This window comes from Podarcis liolepis (assembly GCF_965112155.1).
Source record: "Podarcis liolepis genome assembly, chromosome: 3".
Lineage (NCBI taxonomy): Eukaryota > Metazoa > Chordata > Lepidosauria > Squamata > Lacertidae > Podarcis > Podarcis liolepis.
The window spans coordinates 74,698,738-74,726,183 of record NC_139557.1 but is presented as its reverse complement, the minus strand read 5'-3'; the positions used below and the strand labels follow the sequence as shown (position 1 = coordinate 74,726,183).

Below are 27,446 nucleotides of genomic sequence, written 5' to 3'. Positions count from 1 at the left end.
GCATAGCTTAGTATTGTATCCATGCCTCAAGCCTGATCTGTTGTGCATGCACTGCAGCTTGAGTCACAAACGCATGTCAGAGGAGGATGACTGATGGATCTCCACAGCGGCAAGGCTGAGAGGGGAGACGCTCTGGGTGGGGCCGAGCCTGCTGGCTTTTCAACCCCCAATTCCGACAACCCTATTTGATGTAAGTCTTAGGAACCCCCATCTGGACTGACCACGCCTCACTTCCGGCCAGTGGGCCAGAAGTATTTTGATTGTCCCATGCCCAAGCCTTTGTATTCAATAATGTTGCGGCCTGTTTTGACCCCCCCCCCCAAACCAGCCTCATTGGACTCTTATTTGCATGAGTTGGGGGATGGGAACCTGATGCCTGGTCCTGTAAGTACAGTTTCAGTTCAGAGATAATAAAAACTGTTGGAAATAGTTCACACTTTGAAAAAAGAAATTTTAATAAATTTTACTATGAAAAATTTATCCATTTTATTATGGGCATGGAGAGGGGCATATACCAGAAAGACTTCCCTTTAACAAAACCAACCCAAACATGTCTTCCTTTATGGACAAAACAGAAGGCATGAGACAACTGTAGCACCATTGCCCTCCTTAGCTCTTGCAATATAGGTCGTACTTCAACATCTTTCCAAGCTTAGTTCTTCCTGCAGCCTCCTCAAATTTTCTATCCATTTCTTCATTCTGGCTCTCAGAGAAGACACTCTTCCAGTCACCTACTATGCCTGCAAATGTAAAACATAATAAAGATTATAGTACAAGAGAGAGAGATTTATTGTGCCATGAGCTTTCAGGTAACTGGAGTCACTTTATCAGACACATGGAAGTGTTATCTTAAATGAGCCCCTGCTTTTAATTCTCCACAACTACCGCCAGATGGGCCCCCGAAACTGGACCTTTTCAGGTGCCTAAAATGTAAAGCAGCTCCCCAAGTCAGGTTCACTTGGCCCCTTTGCTGCTTGTTACAGCAAAAGCCCTCTTCTGCTGTCTGGGACACACACACACGGGCTAAAAGTCGGGAGGGGACAAGGGTGCACAGGAAAACAAAGTCCCTAGTGTCCCCACCTGTAGCAGGGAAAGTTTGAAGGGGGGTTGTTAATATGTTTTGGTAAACACACTTAGCATCTTCCTTGGGACTGGGATCCCCTGTGATCAGGAAGTTGGGCAGGGATACTGCATTGTCTCCTGCCGATTTTCAGCCCACACACATTTGGGTGAATGCCTGTATAGGGCTGTAGAATATTTCATTTCAGTGAGCTTTTGTGGGTTGCCATCTTGCAATATGTGCTTACTTATTTTAGAGCTCCAAAGAATGTTGCACTGAGTGGTATGAAACTGAGTGGTAAGAATGAATACAATTGCAGCCTGGGATTGTTTCATACTGATTATGGTTTTATGGACACCTCGTTGTTGGTAGTGATGGTTTGTTGTTGTTGTTGTTTTACTGCAATCCACCATGAATGTTTTGTTGAGAGGGTGCCCTTCAGAGGCAAAAATATATTATGATAAATATGTTTGGCTCAGGACCGCAATACCTCAAGAACCACCTCTCCTTACATGAACTGACCCAGACCCTGCACTCATCATCTAAGGCCCATCTTCGTGTGCCCTCTCCACGAAAAGTCTGTGGAGTGGCAACACGAGAACAGGCCTTTTCTGCAGTGGCTCTCCAAAGGGAGGTTTGGCTGGCACTTTCATTGTATACCTTTAGGCGCCAGGCAAAAACTTTCCACTTAAACCAGACCTTGAGCTGATTGACATCCAATGCCTTTTTAAATGTGTTGTGGGTGGGAGGATTCTTATTTTTATTCCTATTTTCATTATGTATTTTGTGTTTTTTATATTGTAAATCTATGGATGAAGGGCAGTGTACAAATTTAATAAATTATTGTTATCATTATGGTTATGATCATTAAAATGCTATAGCACTTAACGTAATAAAAATATCTAAACAGCTTATACTGTAAATGATGAAAACAGAACAACCAACATTCACTAAATATGTGGATGTATTCATGTGGAAAAACTGTAAGCAGAGCCCTGAAATCCAAGAGGAAAGGTAGGTTTGTGGCATATTCATGAAAACAACAGATTCTAGGCTACTTTCTACCTGATGTAACTGAAGCACTACGGAGGTGTGGTTTCTCTCCCTCAATAGAGCTTCACTGAAACATACAATCCCGATCTACATACTAGAGTGGTACAATCCAGTCATAAGACTGTGCTACAGTTATAGATTTACTTTAAAACATTCCACTTATAGGCTTACTTCTCATTCTGCACAATGTTTCTGGAAGAAAACGTACTAGAGAAGCAAGGTATGTACTGTTGATGATAGTAATTTAACATATTAGAACAGGGATTGGCAAACCATGGGCTGCGGGTTGGATTCAGCCCAAGGGGGTCATTAAACTGGCCCCTGGCCCTTGCCGCCCACTCAGTCAGTCCCTGCATGGAGCTAAACCGGGGCAGTGCACTGTTTAGCTCCACACGGGGACTGACGTCCGGGATGCAGCCACAGCTTCCTGTGCGCAGGCGATCTGGCCCACCGGTGGAAAAGTTTGCTGACCCCTGTATAAGAATGTTACCTTTACGGAAAAGAGTGTTGCCCATTTTTCCATGGGTTTCATTGGATTTTTCTTTCATGCTGTTGAAACTGGTCTTCTCCATAATGGACTGAATATCTTGTTCCGTCACAGAAAAATTAAAGAATTCAGCTATTTTTTTTATTCCCAAAGTTGTGTTCTGGATAAAGAAAACAAGGTGTCACAAGTGAAAAATATTGTGTCCTCATGAAACTTTTCCAGATCGCCAGTTCCTGTTTTTGTTCTGCATTCTACACAAGAGTTGCAACCAGCACATAACTTTCTTCAATCCTGCTCAGTTGTTCTTTGACTACTAAACAATATGTTTTGTAACAGAAAAACATGTGACCTTATTATTGTTTCCAGATGTGTCTTTCCTTGCAAGCTGTAATTGTTTGGAACTGTCTATGAAGAAATAGTCCTCAGTGACTTACAGAAATCCAGTCAAAATAAGATTTAACAAATCCAAAAGTTGTATTTTGAAAGAAAACATTCATGAGCTGTTTACCAGTTAAAGAGGGTAGAGATGAGCAGAAACCATGATTTAAATCCTGTTTCAATTTCCTTCACACACTCTCCATTAGAAATGCTTTAAAAATTTAAAAATAAAATTTAAAAAGTGTTATTTACCTCTTTTAGTTCCTCATAGGTAATAAACATAATATTTTTGTCATCCAGATACTTGTTCCATTCAATGATATGATTAAAGTAAAGGCCGTAGGGAACTATTAAGAAGAAAGCAGAACATTTTATTCATGTAACAAATCTCTGATAAGACAATGATAAAGGCTTTTATGTAAAATCTGAATTCATTTTCCACAAGTAACATTTGCTTACGCAAGCTAATGTTTGGAAAGGTAGCATGTGAAAATGTTTCTCAAAATGTCTTCCATGGATCTTGTTTGCTGATGGTCCTATGTTATGTCTTTTACGCCAAATCCGTAATTCTACTGAGGGAAGACTAGCCTCTAGGCCAGTGGTATCCAAACTTGGCCCTCCAGCTGTTTTGGGGCTATAACTTCCATCACCCCTAGCTAACAGGACCAGTGGTCAGGGATGTCGGGAATTGTAGTCCCAAAACAGCTGGAGGGCCAAGTTTGGCCACCACTGCTCTAGGCGTTTGGGATACAGGGTGGTACAGAGAAAAATTGCCTTAAAAACTTTGATTGGACAGCTTCCGTAGATCCAAGGTCCAAGTCTGAGCCCTGTATAATAACTGTGTGAGGGGTTTAGCTTGGAACACTTCCAGGACCGATGGTATATGTTTACCACCTTTTGTGTAGAAAAAACATGTCAGAATTTCGGCACTTTGGGATGCTTTTTCTTTTGCACATTTCTGGTGTGCTCCCCATGACCCCATAAATTGGAAAATAAGGCCAAGATATTTGAATAATAATAATAATAATAATAATAATAATAATAATAATAATTTATTATTTATACCCCGCCCATCTGGCTGGGTTTCCCCAGCCACTCTGGGCAGCTTCCAAAAGAATATTAAAATACAATGATACATCAAACATTAAAAGCTTCCCTAAACAGGGCTGCCTTCAGATGTCTTCTAAAAGTCTGGTAGTTGTTGTTCTCTTTGACATCTGGTGGGAGGGTGTTCCACAGGAAGGGCGCCACTACCGAGAAGGCCCTCTGCCTGGTTCCCTGTAACTTGGCTTCTCGTAGTGAGGGAACCGCCAGAAGGCCCTTGGTGCTGGACCTCAGTGTCCAGGTAGAACGATGGAGGTGGAGACGCTCCTTCAGGTATACTGGACCGAGGCCGTTTAGGGCTTTAAAGGTCAGCACCAACACTTTGAATTGTGCTCGGAAACGTACTGGGAGCCAATGTAGGTCTTTCAAGACCGGTGTTATATGGTCTCGGCGGCCGTTCCCAGTCACCAGTCTGGCTGCTGCATTCTGGATTAGTTGTAGTTTCCGGGTCACCTTCAAAGGTAGCCCCACGTAGAGCGCATTGCAGTAGTCCAAGCGGGAGACAACCAGAGCATGCACCACTCTGGCAAGGCAGTCCGCGGGCAGATAGGGACTTTGACCTGTTCAATTAGCTGGTTGTCCATGCGCCATCTATGGGCCTTATGTAGTTTCTTGAGAAAACCATGACTTTGGTTTTCTTAATAAAAAAAATCCTTCCTGTAGCACCTTAAAGACCAACTAAGTTAGTTCTTGGTATAAGCTTTCGTGTGCATGCACACTTCTTCAGATAAGAAGTGTGTATCTGAAGAAGTGTGCATGCACACGAAAGCTTATACCAAGAACTAACTTAGTTGGTCTTTAAGGTGCTACAGGAAGGATTTTTTTTATTTTGGTTTTCTTGTAATTCACGGCCAGCTGTTCTCTCTGTTATGTCTTTTACAATGATTCATGAGGTTAATTAATTAATAATAGTTTTCAAATGCACTTCACTTATGTGCCTGTGCATTGTGTGCACCAATATTTATTATACGCGCTAGTTCAAATGTAATTCTTTTCACTTTATTCACTTTTCTGGAAAGTATAGACCACCATGCATAGCTTAGACCACTTTGGCTTTGCCTGTGGTGACTGCTTCCACACAAATTGCAGATTGTCTGGCCTTGTTCTCCAAAACTGAAATTCTATATGTCAGCCAATCAGCAAAGGTGTGGTGTATAAAAATTCATTTACAGTTGTACCTCAGGTTAAGTACTTAATTCGTTCCGGAGGTCCGTTCTTAACCTGAAACTGTTCTTAACCTGAAGCACCACTTTAGCTAATGGGGCCTCCTGCTGCTGCCACGCCGCCGGAGCCCGATTTCTGTTCTCATCCTGAAGCAAAGTTCTTAACCTGAAGCACTATTTCTGGGTTAGCAGAGTCTGTAACCTGAAGCGTATGTAAGCTGAAGTGTATGTAACCCGAGGTACCACTGTATTGTTCATGATGCCATGCAAGATTTCTGGTGCTTTAAAAAAAATGTATTTGCAAAATTGCAAATCTAAAACTGCTCTACTGAAGACTTGTGAAACTCCAAACAGTTTACAGCAGTGTTTCCCAACCAGGCACTATATGGCCCCCTGTCCCGTCCCCCCAGGATATTCCAAGGGGGGCACAGGTGAAAATTACGTAAAGGGGGGGCACAGAGGGAAGTGAAAAAGAAAAGTGTGTGTGTGTATCCTGATTGGCTGGCTATCTACTTGCCCAATCACAAGCAGGTAAGCGGGCAGCCCACCAGGGGGCCACCTAGTACTTCTTTTTGCCCCATGCATTTTCTTGGGGCAGTCCTGGTTTGCTTACAGAAGGAGAGGACGATCGCGATTGCACCTGTTCTGACCACTGCTTGTAGCTGCCACCAGTGCTGGGCCAGGTGGCAACCTGGGCCTGATTCTGCAAGGCACAGGGTGCGATCCACCTCAGCGCCAATCAGATCAGGGCCTTCAGATGTTGCCAAGGGGCACAGGGCCCGTTGACAGCATCAGCCTGGCTCTGCAGCCCCAGCGCCTAGCCTCCTCTGGTGCTGCTGACTTGCTAGTAAATAAGTGTCTTCTCAGAAGAAAGCCGCACTGAGTTCAGTGGGCCTTACTCCCAGGTAAAAGTGTGGGGGGCTATAGTGTTTCATCTAGACAGCCAGGGCTACTCTGGATGACAAGATCTTTTTGCACCAGGTCAGTAAGGACCACCTGCTTTTTAAAATTCTCCCATATATACAGAACTCTCTGTGAGCCTTTTGCAGACCCTCCAAGTGTCCCTGTTTTCCAGGGACAGCCCCAGATTTACAGAAGTCATCCCAGTTTCTGGTTTGATGCCGGAATGCCCCGCTTTTCCTTAGGACGTCCCTATTTTCACCAAATGTTGAAGGGTATGGAGTTATCCAATCCCCTAGCCATCTGAAGGCAGCCCTGTATAGGGAAGGTTGGGTGGTTTTTTAATTTTTAACATTTTATTATGTTTTTATATATGTTGGAAGCCACCCAGTGTGACTAGGGCAACCCAGTCAGATGGGCGGTGTATAAATAGTAAAATTATTATTATGGAAGAGGGCGTCCCTATTTTCATTGGAGAAATGTTGGAGGATATGCTTACAGATGTTTTCCCCTCTGTATCAAATAACTGGGGTCAAATAAGTGTTGTTTGCGTTTTATAATACATGGAAGATGGATCTCCCTTGGGAGGATCTGGACTTTCCTTCCTTGGAGGTTTCAAAGCAGAGGTTGGATAGCCATCTGTCATGCATGCTTTAGCTGAGTTTCCTACATTGCAGGGGGTTGCAGTAGAAAGATGACCCTTGTCGTTCCTTCCAGCTCTATGATTTTTCCCCTTCAGTAAAATTTCATTAAGTTCCTTTCATTTTATGTAATTTTATTTTGTATAAATTTAAAATAAAACATGTTCTATTTAGAAACAAAACATTTAAACAAAACATTTCCACAGGAAGGAAACAAGGTTGGAAGGGGGCCACGGTCAGGGAAAAGTTGGGAAACCCTGATTTAGAGCAACATGACCTTTTCTTCTTCTTCTTACAAATTCATATTTCTGTTGTACCTAGTCTAGAATTTAATAGGCTGAATGGAAGAGGCACATACCTATTCCATTCATAAATTCTGAGAAGAACTCATCCCAGGGTTTCTGATCAGGGACGATGCTCATGCCTTTGGAAAAATGGAAGTAGGATACAGCCGTGTCTTTCGGGTTTCGAAACAAAACCAGGATCTTCAAAACAGAAAGAGGCAGAACAGATATGCAAAACTAGAGGGACAAAGTTCATACCCATAACACCAAAAACATAAATCATCTAAACTTTTTCTTTAATCCGTAGTATGAAAATATTCGTGTATTTGGCCATGAATTAATATGACGAAGTTTAGAGAAAGAGTATAAAACAAGGGGACAAACCCCTTAAAAAATAATAATAATGAGATGAGCTCCTAGCTCATTGTTAGAAATTGTTCGCTGAACATGGAAGTCAATTCCTCAGAATCCCAGGTAAGAATTGTACAGGATTACAGCATCAGGGTGGAATCCAATGTAGCCCCAAAGCCACTGTTCCATCAGCACAAGGATTTCTGCTTGTGCAACAGAAGGCCTCACCTTCTCCTTTCCTTGTACTCCCCCTTAAACTACTCTGGAGTTTCCCCCCAACCCTTTGGAGCAGATTTGGAGAGGACATGGGGCATGTACAGAGAGAGGCAAAGACTTTTTGAACAAGTGCAAATCCTTTGGCTGATGGGACTCCTTAGCAGAAAGCCATCCTTAGATGGCAAAAGCCTCTGCTTGAGACCCTGAAAAACTTCTGCCATGCAGAATGCAACCATTCAGTGGCTGGGCATGATGCTAAGGTATTCTTTAGCATTATTTTTTAAAAGCAAACCTTAGACTCATGGGCTGCACCTCTGCTCTCTTCTCCCTCTTATACAAGGAGACTGAAAACTTCTGCCCTTGGTTTTGAATAAAACAGTTTTCCATTGTAAAAATGAAACAAACCTAAAGTTTATTCTGACCAGAATCTGAAACAAGAGTTTGTTCATTGCCATATTTTGGTATGTAAGCCAATTTGATGAATTTTTCATGAAAAGTGGTATATAAATATTCTAAATGGTTGGATGGATGGATGGATGGATGGATGGAGGAAACTTTAAGCAGTGAACTTACCTTTGCCTTCTTTTGGAAAATAGATTTGGGAATCTTTTGAGGAATGAGATGTGTTTTTATCACTCTTCTGGAAGGTAACTTCTTCAACCTCTTTAGTAACATGTTAGAAAAAAAGTGAAATGTTAACATTCCTTTGTGTGAAAAATAGCAAGGTGGTTTGATTGTACTATAGGAATAATCCACAGCAGGTTTGACACATTGAGAGCTGCTTCACATAACTCTGAATGTAACCATTTCTATGCAGAAGTAAGTCTTATTGAATTCATTGGAGTTCACTCCCTGGTAAATCGGGTTAGGATTGCAGCCTTAAATATTAGGAAGCCAGACAAGGCACAGCTGAAGTCACTTGTTTTTGTCTCTGGCTTCTACAAGCTCATCCAAACAAATGCCCAGAAGAGGTTCTGAGTTGAGCTTTGGCACGGAGAAACTGAATTCAAAGCTGGGAAGCCAGCCACACCAATGTGTTCTCTCTACCCACCCCAATGGCACTAACTCATCACACTGACTGCATATTTCTGGAGGCTGGAGAAGACCATGTGGTATCTCTCATGTCATTCAAATGCATCAAGCTATGCACTATTCTCGCCAATACTGACCTCAAACTTCCCGGGATCTCCAAATTCAAGGTATGGCATTAATTTTAGTTCTTTCTCTATTTGCTGCCTCCGCTTCATTTCTTCTTCATCGTATTTTCCAGATGCAGCTTCCAACTCTTTTAAAATCTGGCCAACCCAGTGAGTACCTGAAGGAATGCCAAAGAACTGTTAGAAAACACAGAAAGAGACTCCTCATACCTGCTGTAACATAGGCCTTGCATCACTATTGCACAGCCAAAGGATCTTCAGAAACGAAATTCATAACCATGGAATTTGAATGTAGTTGTGGTGTGCATATAGGTTAAAGAATAGTAAAGGTAAAGGGACCCCTGACCATTAGGTCCAGTCCCGGACGACTCTGGGGTTGCGGCACTCATCTCACTTTATTGGCCGAGGGAGCCAGCATACAGCTTCTGCGTCATGTGGCCAGCATGACTAAGCCGCTTCTGGCAAACCAGAGCAGCGCATGGAAACTCCGTTTACCTTCCCGCCGGTGTGGTACCTATTTATCTACTTGCACTTTGACGTGCTTTCAAACTTCTAGGTTGGTAGGAGCAGGGACCGAGCAATGGGAGCTCACTCTGTCGTGGGGATTCTAACTGCTGACCTTCTGATCTGCAAGCCCTAGGCTCTGTGGTTTAACTCACAGTGCCACCCGCGTACAATCAAATTGAATGTTCAGGGAGACTCCAAAAGGGGTAGGTTGTTTTGTTTTGCAGACGAATACAGCATAGCAGGTGGTGCTATGGGGACGCATGTGGCAGTGTCGTCTAAACCACTGAGCCTCTTGGGCTTGCTGATCGGAAGGTCGGCTGTTCGAATCCCTGCAGTGGGATGAGCTCCCGTTGCTCAGTCCCAGCTCATGCCAACCTCCTGCCAAGCACCCCAAAAAGTGCAAGTAGACAAATAGGTACTGCTCCAGCAGGAAGGTAAAAGGAGTTTCCGTGCGCTGCTCTGGTTTCGGTATTCCATTGCGCTAGAAGCGGCTTAGTTATGCTGGCCACATGACCCATAAAAACTGTCTGTGGACAAATGCCGGCTCCCTCAGCCTGTAAAGCGAGATGAGCGCCGCAATCCCAGAGTCGTATGTGACTTGACTTAACTGTCAGGGGTCCTTTTACTTTACCTTTTACAACATAGATAAGACCATACATGTGCAGTAGTTTGCATTGGGTTTTGTTTTTGTGTGTGTGTGTGTTTTTGCAGGGGTGATAATGAGGCTGACTGGTTCTTTCCCCTAGACCTAACTTAAGAATGATGTCCATTAACCTCTCCCAATTCAGATCAGGGTCCCCTCTGTAATAAACAAAATCTGCCCTTATTCCTTTATGGGGGACACAAGAGCCCTTATAGAGTCCGTTGTAGGTTCTCCATCAGTAGGAGAAAATAACAGAGGTCAACCAGAGAATATTGAGAAGCAAAGCAGCTAGTAAGCCTGATCTTTATTGAACTGTTGCAACAGAGTGCCTTCCTCACACGCAGGTAAGGAGGAGGACCCAGAACCAAGGTGTGCCTGCCCTTACATAGACATTTTAAATTGCCTTCCCTGGTGCTCAAGACCACCCCACCATACAGCATACATACATCACAGAAAAGGTGGTCTACAACAAAAAATTGAATGTTGTTTTCCCTGTCTGCCAGGTTATCTGATAATGCCTTATCTGATTGCCTTTCCTGGTAGTCTGGCCATTCCTTTGAGATGGTGATTACCCACTTCCTGAGACAATGGGAAGGTTCCCTCACCCCCTCTCTCCTTGCAGAGAAAACATTTGGTCAGTTTGGGACTCAAAATGGTTTCAGGGCGGTCTTCCTGTGCTGCTCCAGACATGTGGTCCACATATCTATGTATGTGCTTGGTTGGTACATTTATGAACATTTATGAACATTTATTACATATATATATATATATATATATATATATATATATATATATATATAACCTTAATTTTTTTATTTCAATCCCCCCTTTGGGGCTTAATTTTTTTATTTCACCACTGTCACTCTGTTCCTCTGAATTCTGCCTTTATAGATCTATGTTTTCCTGTATATCTCTGTTTCTCTAGGTCCACGGGCTTTGCAAGAAGTAAAGTTGTGATGGAGCTGAGCAGGGCAGAATAATTTTATTGTACTGAACCCTTCGGGATTTTGTCTATAGCCAATAAAAGGTTTGAGACTGAGATTGAAACAAAACAAACACGAACCCTGGGTAAGCGCCTGGAACCCCTGGAATCTCACACTGCTCAGAGATTGGGGTGTAACAGTATGCATGCAAGGACATGATCAGGATGGATAATGCCCCCCCACACACCTATGCTGCATCTCATTGTAATGCTTATAGAACTCGGCATTTTTATTTTCATGCTTATTAATTCATATCATTTAACATGTAGGAGGTTTTTAAAGTCATAAATAGCAAAATCTCATTTTGCAGGCCCTGTATTTCTCCCCACCCCCCCACCCCTTCTCTTAAATCATGGGTAGGCAAACTAAGGCCCGGGGGCCAGATCTGGCCCAATCGCCTTCTCAATCCAGCCTGTGGGCGGTCCATGAATCAGCGTGTTTTTACATGAGTAGAATGTGTCCTTTTATTTAAAATGCATCTCAGGGTTATTTGTGGGGCATAGGAATTCATTCTCCCCCCCCCCTGAAAAAAAATATAGTCCAGCCCCCCGCCACAAGGTCTGAGGGACAGTGGATCAGCCCCCTGCTGAAAAAGTTTGCTGACCCCTGTCTTAAATACAAGTGTTTTTTTCTTTTTCTTTTGAGGCACTTTCACCAAGACAGCTCATTAAATGTTTCACAACTAAGTTTCTGCTGATTAAAAAAAGGATGTGGTGCTAATTATAATGAGAACCTTAATATTATAATATAAATGCTTATTATTATTAGTAGTAGTAGTAGTAGTAGTAGTATTCTCTCTCACACACACACACTCCAAGTATTTCTTGCAAGATGAGCATACTCACCAGTTTTGGCGTATCCCACTAATACCACATCATCACTCCGAGCTTCAAACGTGTCAAGAATTTTCATTGTGTCTGGACAACAGACTATGCTAGGATATAAACCCCCATCATGCATAAACAACTGGTCTTCAGGAGCAGCCTTTCCAGCTTCTTCCAACTTCTTGTCCATAATTTCCTTCAATCCTTCCTGAGACATGAGTGTGCAGGATAGGAGACTAGTGCACAGGCAGACTGAGATCTTGGCCAATGGTGAAATAAAAAAAATATAATTATAGATCCATCGTCTAGTCACGTGCTAAAGAATAAGTTGCTGTGCCTGCCTTGAAGAATAGAACTGGTTACAGATTAACTCTGAGTTAGTGTTTGGAGTGCAAGAAAGGACTCTGACCTTTTTCTTCCAGCCTGCACAGCATTTAGCGAAGGTGCGGCCAATTTGTGCTGAGCCAGGACACTAAGAAATGTTTGTTTCTGAGAGAGAAAATTGGCCAGAAGGAGAGGGAGGAGGGGTGTATTCCCTGGAAACATGCGAATAGAAGAAGGCAGTTTTCCTTGCTTCCACCCACAAGGAGGAGTTAGAAGTCAAATTCTAAGCTGAGATTTCAACATCTGGAACTCCAAATTGGACAGAAGCACGCACATTACTGGGAGTGAAACTGCTTTCATGAAACTCTTCTCACGCAATCTATTGATTTTCATTATGCTGGGCAGAATCCTGCCCTCAGCTTTCTGGATAATGCAAGAGGAGCTGTTTCCCCTCCCCCTGCCTCTTTCTCAGGAAGATGAAGAGATTTCAGCAGAGTTTGCACCTACTTTACTTAAGGGGTGTGTGAGAGTGAGTGTCCTCTTCCATTATACTGTTCTAGATTAGGGGTACACACACACCCCCAAACCCTAGAAATTAATAAATGCTAGGATTTTGATTATTTGGGATGTGAAGGGAGAAATACCAGTTGCAGAGGAATTCCACATAGAAGGCCACATTTGGCCTATGGGCCTGAGGTTCCCCACCACTGATCTACAGGGAACTCCCAGGAGAGGTCATCTGGAGATGTGGGTGGAGGTGTCACCATTATGTGGTCTACTCTTGGCTTTCCCTCTGTTTTCCATCAGCTGCAGGGAAGGCTGTGGGTGTACTGAAGCATGGGCTGGATAAGGGTGAATAGACTTGATCCAGATAAGACGAAGGTGCTTTCAGTAGGTTACTCTTAGACCCAAGTTCTCCGTAGAGGTTGCGCTCCTTCTAAAGGATCAGGTTCACAGTCTGGGGTCAGTTATTGATCCAGCATCGTCACTGGAGGTTCAAGAGGCCTTTGCAGTTTCTTTCTATCAAGTTCAGCAACCTTACCTGGATGGAGATAGTTGGGTCATAGTCACCCATGCGCTGGAAACCTCCCATTCAGACTATTGCAATGTTTTGCTGTGTGTCATTCTGCCTTTAAAAAGAGAAACAGCCCAGATTTTGCTGTTGATCCAAAATGGAGCCACAAGATAACTGACTGCAACTATGCAGTTGGATCATATTACAGTGGTACCTCGGGTTAAAAAATTAATTTGTTCTGGAGGTCCGTTCTTAACCTGAAACTGTTCTTAACCTGAGACACCACTTTAGCTAATGGGGCCTCCCCCCGCCGCCATGCAATTTCTGTTCTCATCCTGAAGCAAAGTTCTTAACCCAAGGTACTATTTCTAGGTTAGTGGAGTCTGTAACTTGAAGCATCTGTAACCTGAGGTACCACTGTACACCACTCCTTTGTCAGGTAGACTGGCTCCTTGACCATATATTTGTATTTTTATGTTGTGAATTGCCCTGTGATCTTCGGATGAAGAGTGGTATACAAATTTAATAAATAAATAAGGACCCAGTTAAAGGGTTAGGACCCTTTAAGGCAGGGGTTGGCAAAGTTTACCTTGCCTGGGCTGGTTCACTCCCGCGGAGATTGCTCTGTGGGCCGGATCGCGTCTGCGCATGTGCGAATGCGAATGCGCAGATGTGATTTTTGGCATCTATGCATGTGCAGATACGATTTCCGGTGCCATGGAAGCAAGTCCCCGCGCTGCGCTGTGCCAGTTTAGTGCAGCGTGTGGGGACTCGCCGAGCAGGCAGCTCGATTTGGCAGTGGCTCGTGGGCCATTTAAACGACCCCCGTGGGCTGCTTGTGGCCCATGGGCTGCAGGTTGCCGACCCCTCCTTTAAAGTCTTTGTGGCCTGTGATCATGTTACTTGAAAGATCACTTTCTTTCATGTATGGCTACTAGTCATGAATGGCTATACAGTGGTACCTTAGTTCCCAAACGGCTTAGCTGTCGAACAAATCGGCTCCCGTATGCCACAAACCCAGAAGTAAGTGTTTTGGTTTGCAAATGTTTTTCGGATGTTCTGGAAGCACCTGCAGCCAAATGGAAGCTGCACCTTCTTTTCAAATGGTTTTGAGAGTCAAATGGACTCCTGGAACAGTTTAAGTTTGAGAACCAAGGTACCACTGTATATTATATCCAGTAAGAGAGGTAGCATACTGTAACTCAGAATAGCAATTGCTGGGAAACAGTAATACCTGCCCATTTTCTCCCCTTAGAGGGTAGTAGAAACATAGGTCAAAGTGTTGCTGTGAGCACAGGTAACTGGGACAATATGTCCCGAGAGCATTTTACAATAGGGTAAACAATGAGAGTGCAAAGAGTAGCACGGAATAAGGCAATTGATGACCTTCACCCCATAAGCAAGCTGGTTTCAGAGCTATCTGATTGCCTTCACTGAGTTTTTCTTAAACTATGGCATACTAGGAGTATATGAACAGCTGTGACCAGACCCTTACATAAAAGCATGCTTTAATTATGCTGGAAGCTGCCCAGTGAGGGTGGGGCCAGAGAACTATCTATTTGTCTGACTAGGTTTGCTTAAACCTTTACACACTAGGAGGGTATGAACTTCTGGGACCACACCCTTACATGAAAGCTTTGCTTTAGATGCTTTAACTTGGTGTTCCTGGAATTCAAACCTTACCCTTTGACGTTTGGAGCCCCAGGGCCTATGAAACATAAGAAGAGTTCTTGTCTCTCTAGTCCAGCATGTGGTTTCCCACAATGGCCTCTGAAGCCCCCATGGGAAGTCCAGCAGCAGCCCTCTTCTGCTCTTGTTATCCATCAAATGGGATTCCATTGTTGCCCCTGATCCTGATAACCATTGTGACTAAGAGCCTTGTTCTCTATGAACTTGTCTGATGTCCTTTTAAAGCCAACTGAATTCTTGCCATCACCACATCTTGTGGTAGCACATTCCATCATAGCTGTCAACTTGTCCCTTTTCTTGCGAGGAATCCTATTCGGAATAAGGGAATTTCCCTTTAAAAAAGGGAAACGTTGACAGCTATGCATTTCATAGTTGGACAATGTCCAATGTAAAGAGGTGGGAGCTGGATGGGACTAACCTGATTCAGCTCTGCCTGCCTGGATGCTCTCGGCAACACCAATCCAGGCCAGAGGGTCAGGAGAAGGCATTGTCATAGTTCATAGAACTGGTTCTCACACTAGGAGCCACGCTAAAGGACTTGCATTTGGCATGGTGCCGTGGAGACAGGCTGAAGATGCTTTTGGTATATCACCCACCCTCCTGCCCAGTGAGCTCCCTGATGGAGGCAGTCTCTGGTGCCGTGTTGGAAGAACCCAAGACTGTGCTAAGACTGACTCGGGGTCACCTCAGAAGTTCAAAGCCTCCTGTGGTCATTATGGGACTGTCTCAGAGCAGAGCAATCCATTGACTATGATCTGAAAAGCACAATGTGATTGTTTAAGAGGCACTGTAGGCTTAGAATAAAAAAAAAGGCATTCCCTGATCAGTAATGTTGCCTGCACACAGAACTAATGGATTGGCTTGCATATGCAGTAATGTTTTACTGTTTTCAGATAGATCTACTGTCTTTTGCCATTCTTTTGCAATGTTCTGTTGTGTACTGCTTTTGATTTTTTTTAAATCTAAAACAGTATATAAATATTTTTAATTAAATAAAATGAATAAGTGAAACAAAAGATCCTGGAGTAGTTCTTTGAATATTAGGGGTTGTGATCTCCAGGGTGACCCATGCAAAAGGTTCACAGGATCAGAGCAGGGCAGGCTTTACAGGCTACCCAGTGGCGTAGCGTGGGGGGTGCCAGGGGTGCCGGCGGCACCGGGCGCAACATTTTGGGGAGCGCGTTTGGCCAGCCCCCCTCGAGGAAGCGGGAACCTCTCCAAGGCGCAGCGCGCCGTCGGTGGAGGAAAAGAGCCGCGCAGCAGCAGCAGCAGCAAAGCCGGGAGGAGGAGGAGGTTTTTTGCTCCTAGAAAGGAAGGGAAAATGCCTGTGCGTGTTACAGAGCGAATGCACTCATGCTTGCTTTACAGCCAGGAGGAGGGGGTGGAGCTGAGGAGGAGGGAGGGAAGGAGAGCCATGCCAGCAAAGCGGGCAGCAGCCGCTTACACTCGAGGAGGGACAGACGGGAGCCATAGCGAGCCAGGAAAAGCGCTGCGTAGCCAGCAACAGCTGCTGCAGCCTCAGCTAGCAAAGGTCCGTGCGCTCTCTAAACGGAGCAGTGAGGCTGCAGAGGGACGGCAGGGCACAGGAGGGCTCTGAGCCACGAGCGCAGTGAAAACCAGTAAAAAAGTTTTTAAAAAGGCTGCTGGAGACAGGAGGGCACGGGATGAGGGAGAGGGGGAAATTACGATTCTCCAGCGTCTCAGCTGATCCGCTGAGCAGGACTTGGGCCATTAGCTGTGTAAAGCAGCAAAGAGGGAGAGAAGGAGCAAAGCGGGAGAGGAAAGGAGCTGCTTACACTGCTGTAAGTGGCTGCTGTCCGGTTGGCTCCTTTAAAGCAACAGTGCTCTTTCCCTCCCCCCTCCCCCCTCAGCTCTCCGAAAAGCTCCTTCTCCACCCACCCCATGCGAGCTCCTTTTCCCCTTAGACCCCCCTCCTGCATTATTAGCCACATCCTTCTCCACCCACCCCACGCGTGTTCCTTGTCCCCTTAGCAGTGGCGTAGCGTGGGGGGTGCAGGGGGGGGCGGCTGTACTGGGCGCAACATCTGGGGGTTAGGGTTAGGGGGCGCAAATCCACGGGTTAGGGGGCGCAAATTACTTGCCTTGCCCCGGGTGCTGACAACCCACGCTACGCCACTGAGGCTACCCCCTTGCAACTTCTGATGATGGGATTTTGACAAGTGTGTGTGAGAGAGAGGCAACTCACCTGTCAATCATGTGATACTGCAATGCCATCATGTGACTGGCAAGCAGATTGCCCCACCCACATCACAAAGCTAGCCCAGAAGGTGAGAACCAAACAGATTCCTCAACTGTGGTCTGGGGGGGGGTGTTTGGCAAAGTCTAGTTTTGTGGAGGTTGGAAAAAGGTGGGGGGAGTTTAGCGAGTGGGTAGGTGGGGTTGGTGAGCAACACAAGGAGAGCCACAACCCCTAGTTTAAACATTTTTGGATAATACATCTATTTGACAGTTTAGTGTAATAATCTAAAATACATAACCAGGCTAGTCTACCTGAGGAAAAATTAGTGAAACGGAAAAAGTGTGTTTCTACACTAACAAAAGACTAATCAAATAAAATATATCATTTTACAAAGTTTATATCTTTGAAAGAACAATCTGGCATCGATCTGATTAGGATTAATTATAGGATGAGTACATGTACGGTATATATTGAAAGTTTTCACCAAAAATGCTGGTATAATTTCTCTTGCCCTTTCGTATAGATATAATGTTGATGAATTCATTCCAAAAACCTGGATTGCTGTCCTTGAAATTCAGAGGATCATTTATGAATCCTCTCCTAGTAGTTACATCTGTTCTTCAGTCTTCATTATTTACAATAGACATCGTATTTTATATTTGATCCCACCTTGGTCCCTGCTAATCTTTCTTTAAATATTCTGTCCATTTCCTGACTATTTTCTTGACTGAAAAGTGTCTTCCAGTCACTTACACCACCTGAAAACAAGGAAATATAAAATTATATATATATACGTCCACAAGCAACCATGATTTTCCATTTGTGGTCCAGAAATCACATATTTGCAGTTGCAGGTAAGCGTTAGTAAGTCCAAAACATTACTGGAACTACTAAAGCATATTAACTACTTTTGTGAATAAGTAATTTTATTATTTTTACCCCGCCCTTCTGGCTGGTCCTCCCCAGCCACTCTGGGTGCCCTCCAGCACACATAAAAACATAATAAAATGTCAAACATTAAAATTGATGAGTAACACAATTCCTACCCTTCGTGGTGCTGCCATTTTGTTACTTTTGCAATTATCATTTTTAAAGACATTTCACTCTCTTTTTCTGCATTCTAAATAAAATACAGATCCCCTGAAGAATTTTGGGGTGCTTTCCCTGAAATCTTGTTTTTTATGCAATGCATAAAAGCTATTTATTCGTAGCCTTGGGTGATTTTCCCAAAGCTGGCAGAAGAATGTGGACACAATCTTGGCCTCCAATAGGGAGAGGACATTTGAGAGAGTGTAGGTTGCTTTATAGCATTTACCTTTACGGAAAAGAACATCACCAAATTCTCCATGGGTTGATTTGGAATTGCCTTTCATAGCTTTGAAAGTGCTCCTTTCTGCAACACCAAGACAGTCTTCGTCACTTAGGTTCAGTTCAAAGAATTCAGCTATTTTTTTGGCTCCTGCAGCTGTGTTCTGCAAAGAGAAAAAGGAAAAGCAATATGTGTGATACTCTGATTGGATGTTTGATGAAGTAAGTTAATCAAACTTACTTATATAAATTCATACATCCAACAAATAAATCCAGCTTGCTTAGGGAAAGTCACAATGCTACACACTTTACTTCCATTTGCAGTAAAGGACCCCTGGACGGTTAAGTCCAGTCAAAGGAGACTATCGTGTTGCGGCACTCATCTCGCCACTGACCTAATCCCATAGGGCTCGTCTTATGTTCTTACTATCTACACTGTCTAAGCTCACATAATGGTGTTTCTGGGGATAGAGCCTGGGGCCGTCTACAAGCAAAGCAGACATTTTATCACTAAACAATGGCCTCTCTCCATACATACAGTTAACGTATTTTCATGTATTTGTATTACAGAAGTGCCTGCTGGGGTTCTTGTTCTTTATAGCCTGGTGTGGCGACTCAAATCCAAGTTCTCCAGTTATATATCAAAACACTGCCTGTAACATCTTCTGCAGGTATGAACCTCAGTTCAGTTGAACTAGGTTCAGCTCAAAGGGGCCTCTTCCAACCTGAAATGGGGTCATGCAAGAGATATTTGAGGACTCTGCTTATTTCACTTATGGAAGCAAACACTTGTGTGCTGCTTGGAACATTGTTGTCCTCCTGCTTTTGCATTGCTCTGAATTTTGTGATGCAGTTTTTGGCTTTAATAATGTACATTAGGCTGTCGAAAATGGGCGGAAATGTTAGGAAAAATCCAAACGTATGGCAACCCATGTAGGAAGTGTAGTTTTGGTGAATTTCCTTAAAAATAGCTCAAAAACTCAACAGCTTTGGCCAAAAGAAAAGGGGGGAAAGCTCAACAGCTTTGCTGGGGTTGCCATATTTCACTTTTTGAAATATGGCAACCCTCTTTTAGCTGAACACTTGCCTGAACTACAAGGTATATCTGAACATGATTAACCTTACCTCTTTCAGCTCTTCATATGTTATTGGCATGACATTTTCTTTATCAATGAATTTGTTCCACACGCAAAGATATTCAATATAGGAACCCCAGGGCACTGGCAAAAATCAGATCATACAGCAATGGTGAGAGCAAGATTTATACACAATAATCTTGTAGTAAGTCCCATTGAACCCAATGGGGCATACTAGGCATGCATAGGGTTGAACTTACACTCTTACTGTTAAGAATTCGTATAACAATCTTCATTTTCCGCAAACACCATGGCTAAGCTCAGGAATAAATGTTAGACTTACTCTATGCCCCTCAAATTGGGAATGTGCCATGCAGGATTGTTCCACACACCATCATGAGGGAGAGAAGAGGATACACTGGGATGTAGCCTTCACAATGGCTGACTGTCATGGACAGTAGTGGTGGGGTTGTTGGTGCTTACCTGACCTCCCACCAGCTGAGTTGCTGCTGCTTACCGGGAGGGAGTGGGATGAGATTGTGCAAAAGCAAAAGATTGCCTTCATCAGTATGTTTGCACCAGACTGAGCTTACTGCAGCCTTGACCTTCTCCTCTCCCACCTGTAAGCAGCAGTGGTGACTTAGCCAGCAGAAGGTCAAGAGAATACCTGAGGACTACCATTGCCCAGTATGTCCCTATCCAGAAGTCCTGATTAACTGGGCAAAATGGAAGTTTGGCACCAGGAAGCAGGTGCGCGAAGCTGGGCACAACATTGGGGGGGGCAGTCACACATGCATGACATCACGTGATCATGGAGGGTGGGAGCAGGAATGTCAAAAACATCCTCCAAGCCTCCTGCCCCATGGGAGGCAGGGGATGGTGGCCCCCTTGATACTGGGAGGGGTGAGCCCCAGGCCTCAAAATATTAAGAGGGCTGAAGCCCTTTGTGCCCCACATACTCCATATACAGTGGTACCTCGGGTTAAGTACTTAATTTGTTCCAAAGGTCCATTCTTAATCTGAAACTGTTCTTAACCTGAAGCACCACTTTAACTAATGGGACCTCCCGCTGCTACTGCGCTGCCGGAGCATGATTTCTGCTCTCATCCTGAAGCAAAGTTCTTAACCCAAGGTACTATTTCTGGGTTAGCGGAGTCTGTAACCCGAGGTACCACTGTACACGACACTCCTGCTAGAAAGCAATATTGGTGTTAATTATTTTTTATTAGATGAAGCTAGGATCATTATCCACTGTCAGATGATGCTTGAATGAAATGAAATGGTTTTTTTAAAAAAATGGCTTTACAATATAATCCCTTCAAATTCAACATTGGATGACTTTAGAGAAGACATAAAATCAATAGGTTGTATCCAACAAAGTCATCCAATTTGTGCAAGGACTTCCTCTCCCTTTCCTCTTCCTACATACCCCACACTCCCCAAATCTGCTTGGGAGGGTTGGGGATCCCCCAGAACAGATTTGGAGGATGGCACACAAACAACTTTGTTAGATGCAAACCATTGTGCTGTTCATATTATATGCATTATTATAGTTGACATAGATAGGAAAACGGAATGTCTACTTTGTCCTTCCATTAAAGCTCGGAAGTAATCTTCAAATTTATCATAAGGGGGATATGGAGCGAAGGTGTTCGAGAAATGGAAAAAAGATGCAGCAACATCCTTTGGATTCCGAATGAGCAGCAATATCTAGAAAACATGAGAATGATAAGTATGAGATGATGGAATTGCACTATCTACAATGCACCATATTTCTCATAAATCAATGTCAGGGACTGGACTGAGGAGGAAGAGTGGTGGAGACCGCTCCCCAACCTGACCCTCCCAGGGATGAGGAAGAGGAAGACGGTATAGCTTTACAACAGTGATTTGCGGGAGGTCACTGCTCAGAGGCAGAAGAGAGGAAAAGTTGGGAAATAATTGGCCATGAGGAGCAGGCAGAACCAGAGCAGCAGCAGGCTGACACATTGTCACTAGAAAGCATTACAGGCCCACCATCTCCTAGAACCTGGCGAGCTTTAAAAGTAGGAGAGCAAAGAGCTCAAAGACAGAGGGCACTTAGCAGCATCCATAGAGGAGGTGATGATGGTGACGAATGAGGAAGTGGGAGAGACGGGGAGGGTGGAGATTCATTCGGGACAATGCCATTATCCAGAGGCTGGGTTCTATAGCTTCTCTCTGTAATGTTTGAAATAAAAAAGGGCGGTAAGAAACTTTTCCTTGTCTTTATACTTCCCTGGGCAACCAGCCGGGAGCCGCTGACAGTACCCTGACAATCAATTAACACACCACATGTTATCACTGCAATCTAATGCACTGGGAGTGAGACCCATTGCAATCATTGTGATGTCTGAATACAAACTGATAGAAGTGGGCTGCATAGCACATAATTGACAAGAACGTAGGAAGGACACTGTAGGATCCCACAATGACCCAGCTAGTCCCATATCCTGTTCTTAAGGTGGCCAACCAGATGCCTATGGGAGGGCCACAAACTGGACATGGGTGCAACATTCTTGTGTTCCTCAGCAACTAGTGCTCAGAGGCAGAACACTCTCACAGCCATCATGACTAGTAGCCATGACTCGTCTCATCTTCCATGAATTTGTCTAACCTCTTTAGACGAGAAGCTTTCACCCCCCAGGACTGGCTGTCATCCACATTCATTTTATCTGGTAAAAGCTACCTTCTTTCCTGCTGCTTTTAGCTACTGATTTACAAGTACAAACATGTCCTGTTGCTACTATAGGATTTCCTATGCGGTGCAAATTGGATCAAGTCACGCTACACAAAAGGCCGCCAGAAAACACACCTTCAGATCTCACACTGTGGGACAATTGTTGCATTATACTTAAGCGGAACAAGGGACAGAGTAGAATGTCGGCACCAGGATTAAAGCAATAAACCAGCCCATTGCAGTTCTGGCAGGACTTATTTCACCAGCTTTGATGGGCCATTGTTGATGGCAACAGGCCTGGATCTATTTCCTGCACCAGCCTGGGAGCTGGCATAGCAAAATTAGAATTTGAACTTTCTCCCACACCACTCTTCTGCTCTGGCTGGTCCAAGTAACAGGATTGTAGATGCAGTTGTGGCTATGATGCTCTGTTATATCTGATTTTGTTTAATTTTTTTAAAGTGCTTGTTTGTATATTGGATTCTTACAACATATAATGACATCGTGCACACATATAGTAAAATATCCCTCCCTAACCCAGAAGACAGAGTCTAGGCATACATGCAAAAAAGAGAGTTAAGTTCCTATCCTAGACAACTATTTGTATAGAAAACAATAAACAAGTCTGGTTAACTAAAAGATTACATAATGTGAGGAGAGTCCTCTGTGTTCATCTGAGCTATATGCATAATAAAGCTACACCAATCAGTTACAAAAGAGTCTTTATGCTTCGCCCTTGTGCCAATGTTATTTTATTAGTGAAATTTTCCACAAGTGCTATTCTACATGCTTTACTGTACCAATTTGTCAGAAAAGCACCCTCTAAGTTCTTCCAGTCTGGCTGCTGGTAAAAAAGAAAGCTTATTAGAGGTTTGAGCTGTAAGTTAACATCTACCTTGAAAAGCACTTGACTTGTTTGCTTACAGTTATGAGCTGGTTCAAGGCTGATCTACATACGAGTACCACTTAAAATATTTTTGTGATAACAGTACTTACTTTGGCTTTATTCTTGAAGACGGATTTTGGAAGCTTATCAGGGCGGAGATGAGTAAACATCACTCTCCTGGAGGGATAGCCGTTCATCCTCTTCCAGAGGCCAAATTAATAGGCATGAAATGGAAAACAGATGATTCATTTTTTTAAAAAGCCACCTTAAAAAAATATAATCAGTTCTATTATTTGCCAACAGCAAAACTGATTGGGCAATCCAAGCTTTGTGCATGACTCTTGAAAACACTTCCAAGTATTTCAACATAGAAATTAAAGTTGAGCTGAAAATTTGCAGAGAACCCCTTCCTTTGGGCAGCTTCTTTTAAAACTTGTTGTTGTTGTTGTTCCTGCTGCCACATCTAAAGTAGTAGCAGCAATGGAACTCTCCTCTGCGACCACTAAGCCACTAGATGGTGGCTGCCATTTTGACTCCCAGAATGTCCAAAACTGTGTGCTATTCTGGGGCATTTTTGGAGGGGGAGCCTTCCATTGGGGGCCACAATGCCATGCCCCTTCAAAAGGCACCTGGGTTTTTAAAAAAAACACAAGTTTCTGGGGAGGGGTAAGTTTTCCCCACCCCAAAATTTGTCCTTAGATGCACTGGTGTCAGTGCAATGAGTCAATGGCCTTTTCATGGAAGTGATCAGGGGAAACTTTGCTCAGGACTCTCCTTAGGAAGGTCCACTGTAAACTTTAAGAACTATTCTACCAGGGTAGTGGCACTAATGGTGGCATTGGTGACAAATGTGACAATGGGAGGGGGGGTTATGTCTGGGCAATCCAATGATGTCTGAGCAATCCTGGTTTCATTACAAACAAAGAGTACTAACCTGATACTTTTCAAGATCTCCAATTTCAAGATACGGAAATTCCGCAAGTAGCAATTTTTCATTCAGTTTCTCCGGTTCGTGTTTCTTTGCAGATGTGACTACTAAATCTGTAACTATTTGGCCAACCCAGTTGGTACCTAGGAAAACACAGAGCTGGGAATGAAATGCTTTTTTTCAGACTGCCAACAAATGCATAATAATCGGAGAATTGATTAATTCATGCGCAAGAAGATTAGTGAGTTTCAAGAAACTCTGATAGAAGACATTCTTTCCCAATTTTTTTTATCATAATTGTTTTCTCTCCTCAAAAAGCAAAATTACTTTGCCAGAAAACAAAGGAAAAAGGAGATATTTAAAGACTGCAATAGAATATTCACTAACATACAATCATACTTAAGGTGTGTGTGTGTGTGTGTGTGTGTGTGTGTGTATAAACAGAAATACTTATTCACATATATTTGTGAGTGTCACCTAGCTGTTTATTTACCTTCCTGTTTATTTCATTAATCTACCAAAACAGAGCAACCTTGATGGTAAAGTTTTAAAATATTGTTTTAAAATATTGTTTAAAATAGGCCTTAAATCAAATTTAACAACAAATCAAGACAGAAGACAACAGCAGAAAACTAACTAATCTGAGTGACGCTAACATTAAGTCTTATCCCATCAACTGCCTGGGAGAAGAGGAAATGTCCACCAAGATCTCAGTTTCCCCATCAGATTGCCAGAGCTCACTAGATGAGAGGCATATACTGTGTCAAACAGTAGAAATACATTTATCTTATTATATTTTTGTTTTACATTTAGACCTCCCTACATCTAATCAGGATCCCTTGGTGGTTATATCAGCTAAAGACGAGTGTCCTATCAAAACAACCTGTCTCTTTTGAACTCTCTCCCCACATTAACATGTCTACATTTGTAGCATATCCCTTGGTCATCAAAGTTCTGCAGCCAAAAATCTTCAGAAGATTAGAATTGAGGTTTGTTGTTGTTCTTGAGAACCATATTTTTTTTCCCTGTCTTTAGGTCTTTGCAAATTATGGTATTATACTGCCATTTATTCAAGAACATTTTCCTCCCCCCCCCCTTTTTTTTTTTGCATACTATCATTCCAGTCTCCACTATCACTTTGACTTTAGCCAATGTTAAGATGGCCACACACTCACCGGATTTGCAGTATCCTGCTAGAATCACATCATCACTTCTTGCCTCAAAAGATTCAAGAGCTTTGAACTGCTCTGGGCTGCAAAGAGCTGTGGGGTACACTACTCCGTCATAAGTAAATAGCATTTCCTCTCGAGTCATCTTTTCACCATCTTCCATTGCTTTTTCCAGAATGTCAATGAACTTCTGTCTAACGTAAGGCATTTTTCAAAGGTCTCTTCTTTCTGTTCTGGAAGTGGAGTGACTGTAAAGGAAGGCAGAGACTTTAGCTTACACACTTGAGTGTAAAGGGACCCCTGACCATTAGGTCCAGTCGTGACCGACTCTGGGGTTGCGGCGCTCATCTCGCTTTATTGGCCGAGGGAGCTGGCATACAGCTTCTGGGTCATGTGGCCAGCATGACTAAGCCGCTTCTGGCGAACGAGAGCAGCGCACAGAAACACCGTTTACCTTCCCGCCGGAGGGGTACCTATTTATCTACTTGCGCTTTGACGTGCTTTCGTACCACTAGGTTGGCAGGAGCAGGGACCAAGCAACGGGAGCTCACCCTGTCGCAGGGATTCAAATCGCCGACCTTCTGATCGGCAAGTCCTAGGTTCTGTGGTTTAACCCACAGCACCACCCACGTCCCTTGAGTTACTATAGGTGTTGCTTTTTTTAGGACAGCTTGCAAAAAGTAATCAAAGTCATCATTTTTTAAAAAAAAAGCATATTAAAACAAACAAAAATAAAAGCAGACATGTTAAATTTTAAGTTTTGTCTTTTGTGTTGAAAAAGAAGACCCTCAACTCTCAGCATTTTAAACAGAATATAGATTGAAATAATGTAATTGTTTTAGTCATTTAAAAGTTAGCAAAAGCATGGCCAAAGGTGCTTCTTTTGGGGGGGAGTCTCTTACCTGACCCCAGATTTTTCCCTTCTGTAATCTGAGGATCTCCGGTTAGGTTGAGCTGTGGACCAAACTGAGCAAATATTTCCTTTCCAATCCCATGAAGCTTTTATACTGGTCTCAAGTCTCTCCCTCGTCCTGCCCTACTTTTCATCCCACCCTCCTTTTTTCATGTATTTCTGGGTTGTTATGTAATCGCTGCAGATTTTGCAATATGATCATGTCCAAAGTACAGGTCCATCCAGGTTGTGGGAGAATGTCCAGTTTCCTTCAAATATTACCCAAGGGGTCAACTGGCTGCAGTTATCAGGATTACTTGTTGCCTTGCTTCTTCAAGATGTTGCAGCCTACAGGGAGCCCGAGAAAAAATGAGAAAGCAGCATGATCAGCCTCGAAAATGTGCCCAAACCAGTTATTCCCATTTGGCTCTGCTCTCCTTCCCCTTTTATTTTTGCATTCCACAATGCTTGCCTCCTCCTTTTCTCTTTCTCTTTTAGGATTTTTTGACCCTTACTTTTCCCATTTTCTTTAACTTTTTTCACTGAGTGTGTTTCTCAGATAGCTACTGCTAGAAATCCGTTCCTTTCTTTTTCCACCACGTGACCACAAGCGCCTCTTCTATATTTGTGGAATTTTTTTGAGCTATGGTTACTAGATAAAATCAGAAAGCCACTCTGCACATGCTTTGGTACCTCGGATTTGCAAAATCACCCACTGACTTTCCTTGGACCCTATTCTTCATTTGCCATAGTCTGCACCCCTTTTAGCACCAGGAGAAACCATCTGATATTCAAGAAGTAGAGGACATTCAGTAATGAGGATCATCTCATAGATTGCTCATAGAATGGTGCATAGATATTGCTTGTGCTTACAATTTCTTGCCACCAAATAATATTTGTTGTTGTTCAGTTGTTTAGTCGTGTCTGACTCTTCGTGACCCCATGGACCGGAGCATGTCAGGCACTCCTGTCTTCCACTGCCTCCTGCAGTTTGGTCAAGCTCATGTTGGTAGCTTCGAGAACACTGTCCAACCATATCGTCTTCTGTTGTCCCCTTCTCCTTGTGTCCTCAATCTTTCCCAACATCAGGGTCTTTTCCAGGGAGTCTTCTCTTCTCATGAGGTGGCCAAAGTACTGGAGCCTCAGCTTCAGGATCTGTCCTTCCAGTGAGCACTCAGGGCTGATTTCCTTAAGAATGGATACGTTTGATCTTCTTGCAGTCCATGGGACTCTCAAGAGTCTCCTCCAGCACCATAATTCAAAAGCATCAATTCTTCGGCGATCAGCCTTCTTTATGGTCCAGCTCTCACTTCCATACATCACTACTGGAAAATCCATAGCTTTAACTATACGGACCTTTGTCGGCAACGTGATGTCTCTGCTTTTTAAGATGCTGTCTAGGTTTGTCATTGCTTTTCTCCCAAGAAGCAGGCGTCCTTTAATTTTGTAACTGCTGTCACCATCTGCAGTGATCATGGAGCCCAAGAAAGTAAAATCTCTCACTGCCTCC

At 43.5% G+C, this 27,446-nt stretch overlaps 1 protein-coding gene across 1 annotated transcript; it reads right to left on the bottom strand.

Annotated features, from left to right (window-relative positions):
* Nucleotides 1-430: 430 nt before the first annotated feature.
* Nucleotides 431-26,290, bottom strand: LOC310702429 (uncharacterized protein). Its single transcript, XM_083493905.1, has 15 exons — nucleotides 25,947-26,290; nucleotides 25,051-25,292; nucleotides 23,882-24,018; nucleotides 23,058-23,147; nucleotides 20,947-21,073; nucleotides 19,413-19,507; nucleotides 18,295-18,451; nucleotides 17,616-17,737; nucleotides 11,773-12,067; nucleotides 8,807-8,952; nucleotides 8,211-8,300; nucleotides 7,145-7,271; nucleotides 3,231-3,325; nucleotides 2,604-2,760; nucleotides 431-740 (listed from the first exon to the last, which is right to left on the bottom strand). Exons 2-15 carry the CDS (start codon nucleotides 25,250-25,252, stop codon nucleotides 610-612), a joined length of 1,971 nt encoding a protein of 656 aa, XP_083350031.1. The 5' UTR covers nucleotides 25,253-25,292; nucleotides 25,947-26,290; the 3' UTR covers nucleotides 431-609.
* Between the last annotated feature and the right edge of the window lie 1,156 nt (nucleotides 26,291-27,446).

Bases quoted from the DNA above. Each gene is read 5' to 3' on its own strand.
- LOC310702429 (XM_083493905.1), bottom strand. From the start codon at position 25,252: ATGCCTTACGTTAGACAGAAGTTCATTGACATTCTGGAAAAAGCAATG. The intron at 19,508-20,946 runs GTAGACATTCCG...GATTTTTGCCAG, and splicing joins AGCTTTAATGGAAGGACAAA to TGCCCTGGGGTTCCTATATT. The intron at 18,452-19,412 runs GTAAGGTTAATC...TTCTCTTTGCAG, and splicing joins CATATGAAGAGCTGAAAGAG to AACACAGCTGCAGGAGCCAA.